General features: G+C 47.8%; 1 protein-coding gene and 1 pseudogene across 1 annotated transcript in view; both read right to left on the bottom strand.

The window, feature by feature from the left end:
* Positions 1-1995, bottom strand: part of LOC103587127 (liprin-alpha-1-like) — a 2102-nt gene extending 107 nt beyond the window's left edge. Inside the window, exons 1-2 of the mRNA XM_008568540.1 lie at positions 1797-1995; positions 7-571 (exon numbers count right to left, since the gene is read on the bottom strand). Coding sequence (XP_008566762.1) covers positions 7-571; positions 1797-1995 — 764 coding nt within the window. The remainder of the gene's footprint in view (positions 1-6; positions 572-1796) is intronic.
* A 227-nt stretch (positions 1996-2222) lies between these two features.
* LOC103587126 overlaps positions 2223-5330 on the bottom strand; it is a 3259-nt pseudogene continuing 151 nt past the window's right edge.

The following is a 5330-nucleotide window of genomic DNA, read 5'->3' as shown; positions in this document are numbered from 1 at the left end:
AATGACTTCAGTGCTTTGAGCACTTCGACTTCGCTGGACACACCTGCTGGGGACTGTACCTGTCTCTTCACCACAGTCATCCTGAGAGACCTCTCGTGCCTAGAGACAAGGCATTCGAGATGTTCTAAAAGCAGCCTGGTGTTGTTCCTTTCTGCTTTCAGTTCAGCAATTTCTTCTTCCCTTTCCAGAAGCTGTTCCCTGCATTCATTCAGTTCCTTCGTAAGTGCAGCAAACTCCTGTGGAAGTGCAGTATTGAGCTGTCTCTGCAAGGAATCTCTTTCATGACCAACTTCGTGTAATTTCCCCTGGGTTAATGCCAGCGTTTCTTGAGTCTCTTGAAGAGTGTCAAGAAGTCGGTCCCTTTCTTCCAGCATGGAGACCATCAACTGTTCAAAATGTGAATCTGCGTCTGCCCGTGAAGGGGAGCCGGATGCATGGCTCCCACTTCCTCCTGGGGAGCCTTCGGCTTCACTGATGGTTGGCATCACCTCACACATCATAGGAATGTGTGCAGTCACCTCCTGGGAAGGACTGACGGCTCCCTGAATTCTTGGGCTGGAGTTGGTGAGCACTAAAGGAACGGGACTGGTGAAGGGTTGGGAGAGGTGTTCTCCAGTGGTTGGTCAGTCAACCTAACTTTCATAAGTTTACAGCCAAAAATAAAATCCCACAATGGAAATAGAGCAAGCAGGTCCGGATAGCCGGGGACGGGTAGGAGGGAAGCAAAAGTGATAGGTGAGTTGATGAGAGGCGATTAAGTGTCGCCAACACACAGACTGGGCGAGGGTAAGGAGGCGGCTCCCGAGGCACCGGGCCACACTCCAGGCACGGCGGACTCCCCGGCGCCCCTCAAGGTGAGGCTGACTCCTGGCCCAGCCGCGCCCTGCTCTCTCCGCCTGAATCAGGTGCTGCAGAAGCTGTGGCCACCACTGCACTGACGACCGTTTCCAAGGAGCCCACGCCCGCTGGGGTTCTAGAAGCCACAGGTCATTGTCACCGCCGTGCGCTAGGTCCCGGCTCTTGGGGCTGGGGGATGGGCGGCACGTGGCCCCGAGAGCGCATCCCTTCGGCCCCGGCCCCTGCCACCCCACGGCGCGCCCGTCCCCCAGGGTGACATTCAACCAGCTCCAAAACTATTTATAAAATACAATCTCTTTTAGGTAAACAAATGCAAATAAAAACAGAAGAAAACAAGGTTTCGCTTGGTGAGTTTTCTTTTTAAGAATTTTTTTGGAGGAAGAGGGAATAAAAATTAATGATTCCATAATCTGCATGCACTACTAAGAAATCAGAAAAAGTTATTTTTAAAAAGTTATCTTATAGTAGGCTAGAAAAATCTCTGAATAGAACAAAACAAAAACAAACATCTGAAACCTCCCCAGGAGTTGGCAAACGTTTTCTATAAAGGAGCAGATAGTAAACATTGTGGCACTGCAAGTAACAAATGGTCTCTGTGGAAAATTAATTTTTTTGGTGTGTTTTTTACAATGCTTTGGGATGTAAACGTCTTTTGCAGGTCACAGGCTGCACAGAAGTGGGTTGTAAACCCTTCTCCGCCCAATAAGTAACACTCACTAGGTATCTACCCAAGGCAAACATTACCTACCAAATTTATTCTGTACTCACCACATGGTTTACCAAAGAATGTTGTCTCACAAATGACAATTTAAAGAAAAAGAAGCAGAAGCAGAAGAAGCGAAAGCAGCAGAGCAGAGTAACAAGCAACAGCAGCAGAAGAAAAAGCAGCAGCAGCAACGTTTTTATTACTCTGTGGAAAATGACACCACGGTTTGTACCTTCATCTGGGGGCTGTGCCAAGAAAGAGTCATGAAATCCACCCACACTGGTGTGCTCTTCCTGCTCCTCATTCTCAGTGTCACATTCAATGTCACTGTCGCTACTCATTCCTTCCTCAGGGGCAGCTGAAGCTCCTTCAGGCAGTATAGGTTGTAACTCCCCAGTTTCAGAATTATTTTCCAAATCAGTCATCTGCATTCCTTCTAGGTGATTTGTTGGATATAACTAGTCTGTGTAACTTCCAACTGGGTAATATACCAGTGCTAGTCCTGGCATTTTTGAAAGAAAGTTGGTGAACATACCTGAAACCTTAAAATAACCGTATCATTTTGTCGATTCAAGTATCCTTCATTAGCAAGTAAGTCCAAATGGAAAAATCTATTATACCCCCAGCATTCTCCAACTTAAAAATCAGATGCAGATTCTCAAATGATATTTTTGGTAGGATCATTGCAGGATTGGTGAACCATCTCTACACGATATTCATATTTGGAAGTTTCAGGCAAGCCAGCTGAGAGTTCCAAAAACACAGATAAATAGTAACCACGAACAACTCCATTTCCATCTGGGTAAACTTTTAACCTCCAGCAAAGTCCTGAAACTTGAAGAGGTGGACTGTAAACAGGATCTGCTCTCTGGCGCAAAGTGCTGAAATTCTCTAAAACAAAAGTAGCTGAATTGTAAGATGGTACTAATTCACTCAAGCAACTTTAGTCCATCCAATCTTCTCCCAAGACATCTGAACTATAACCACAGGAGATGGACTAAGGGATAATCCATTTTGCTGCCAACTACCCTTGGATCATGTGAATGGCTTGTGGCACTGTCATTAGAACACCTGGTAAAGTCTGGTGGAACAGGAGTGGTAACAAAGGATGCCATCGGCTTTCGATGAACTTGTGAAACATCATGAGGATTTCTGAGCTCATAGATATCAACTCACTCTTACTACAAGACCGCAGCTGGTGCTCCAACTCCTGAAGTAAGAATTCCAACAGCTCTGTTTCTTGGGTTAGAGATGTCTTCTGACCATCAGTGTTATAAGCTTATTCTTCAGCTGCGTGTCTAACCGTGCAATCATCATCTCCACCGCATTACTAATTTCCCGAACACGCTCATCTTTTGCATTTCTTACAGCTTCTACATTTCTTTCCACTTCTTGAACTAAGCTGATCAGTTCCATGAGACGCCGACGAAGTTTGGCTACCTCTTCATTCACTTTAGTGACATGCCGCTCATAAATTTCTGCCAAAGGTTTAAAGGTATGTCCACCATGCATTCCTCCCCAAAGTGCACACTGATGGCAGATACACTTCTTACAAGTCCAGCAAAATACACTAAGTTTTTCACGGTGATTTTCACATCTGTCCTTTTCATTTTCTTCATGTTTGGTGAGACTGTAGAGTTGAAGAGTATCAAGCTGCTGTGTTACTTCTTCTGCCCAACGACAGTTTACTAGTTCTCGTAGCTGGAGCGGAGCACGGCAATGAGGACACTGAGCTCTCTGCTGTCAGCCAGCGCCTAACACAGCTGAAACAACAAAGCTTGGAACAATGAGGACACAGGCGTGCATCCCGCAATTTCTCCACACGAATAAAACATCGGAAAACTTCAGCAATGCTCTCCACTCTCTGTTCGTCCGTTGCCTCCGGCTCACGGCGGGGCCCTAGGCGACCCGCGGAGTCGGTGGTCTGACCTGCTAGGCGCTGGCCCGGGGTAGCCAGGTCAAATGGCCGAGAACAGCCCGGCGCCCACGTCAAGGCGATCCGACAACGGCCCCACCTGCCAGGCCCATCGCTCTAGGTTGGCGCCAGCTACCCCCACTTCGCCATCTTTATTCGCGCGCCCGCCCTGGGGCTCTGCAGAGGGAGGGCGAGCGGTGGCTGCAGCTCCCGCTTCCCGGCTCAACCCCCGGCCGGCGACCGCAAGGGAGCCTCGGCCCACGTGATGCAGGCGCGCACGTCTCACCTCCACGCTCTGTTCGTCCAGTGCCTCCGGCTCACGGCCGGGCCCTCGGCGACCCGCGGAGTCGGTGGTCTGACCTGCCAGGGGCTGGCCCGGGGTAGCCAGGTCAAATGGCCGAGAACAGCCCGGCGCCCACGTCAAGGCGATCCGACAACGGCCCCACCTGCCAGGCCCATCGCTCTAGGTTGGCGCCAGCTACCCCCACTTCGCCATCTTTATTCGCGCGCCCGCCCTGGGGCTCTGCAGAGGGAGGGCGAGCGGTGGCTGCAGCTCCCGCTTCCCGGCTCAACCCCCGGCCGGCGACCGCAAGGGAGCCTCGGCCCACGTGATGCAGGCGCGCACGTAACCTGAGGAGTTTTTAAAAAATATTTTTCTCCTAGAAATTTATAGGGGTAGCTTGTTCACCTTGTGCATACTCCTTCCTCACGTGCTATTCCTGTGCCGCACATAATGGACTTAATCAGCATGGTTTATTGTTATGTTTTTACAGAAGCTGGAGATTAAGTGTAAAGAAAATGGATGGCAAAGATTAAACAGAGGTATTGCAGGAGTGGCAGAAGGTCAATGAGATGAAGGTTCCTGAACTATGGTTCCTGTTTTTGGATTCCCATGAAATTTCTGTCTCCCTTATTGCTGTGCTTCACCTTATGATACATTACCACTGCTTAAGCAGTTCTTCCTTATGACCAAAACTGAGCAAAATGGGGCTGAAGGTGATTGGTAGAGGAAATACGGTAGTGATAAAGTTCAATGGGTTGAAGAGCCAAAGTATTTTCTGGAAAGGTGGATATTAATGTTGTCGTCAAATATCTTCCTAAGCCATTCTGGGAGCCATTTTGATATTTTGCTTTTGGGGAGCAATTTCATAAATATATTGCTCAATTTAAAAGGTAATCTTTTCCTTGATTTGTTCTAAAACTACCTCCTTCAAGCCTTATGACATGTTTCCAAGAGCCAGTGGTCAACATTGATGAATTCCATTTCTATCAAGGTTAAGGACACCAAAGTCTAAGGATGACTAACATATTAAACTAACATATTAAAATTATTTATTAATCACTGACCCCATTTCTATTCATGTGTAAATGCAGAACTATAATGCATGGTTTTGCTTAATCCCCCTATTTTGCCTTTGTTTGCCAATAATTTTTCCTCAATGAATTGATCAGCTTGACTCACCTTGAGGTGTATCTTTTCAGAGAGAAATTCCAATGTGATGAAACCCAAATATAAATTGAAATATTTACCTAAAACAAAAAGGATAAATATATTTAATTTTCTTCAACAGAAACAGAAAAAGAGACTATTAAGAGGAGATTTAAAAAATGAAAGATTAGGTGCTCTTACTTCATGCTGAAGTAAAATTCCTGTCAGAATTTCGAGGAAACTGGGGGCCGGCCCGGTGGCGCACTGCTACAGTGCGCCGCTTGGGAGCGTGGCGGTGCTCCCGCCGAGGGTTCAGATCCCACATACAGACCGGCTGCTCACTGGCTGAGCGAGGTGCGGGCGCAACACCGAGGGTTGCGATCCCGTTGCCGGTCCCGGTCCAGTACGGGCGCGACACTGAG

This window comes from Galeopterus variegatus, unplaced genomic scaffold (assembly GCF_000696425.1).
Source record: "Galeopterus variegatus unplaced genomic scaffold, G_variegatus-3.0.2 Scaffold421, whole genome shotgun sequence".
In the NCBI taxonomy this organism is placed as follows: domain Eukaryota; kingdom Metazoa; phylum Chordata; class Mammalia; order Dermoptera; family Cynocephalidae; genus Galeopterus; species Galeopterus variegatus.
Note: the sequence above shows the minus strand (reverse complement) of the source record. Positions and strands in the feature narration are given on the sequence as shown.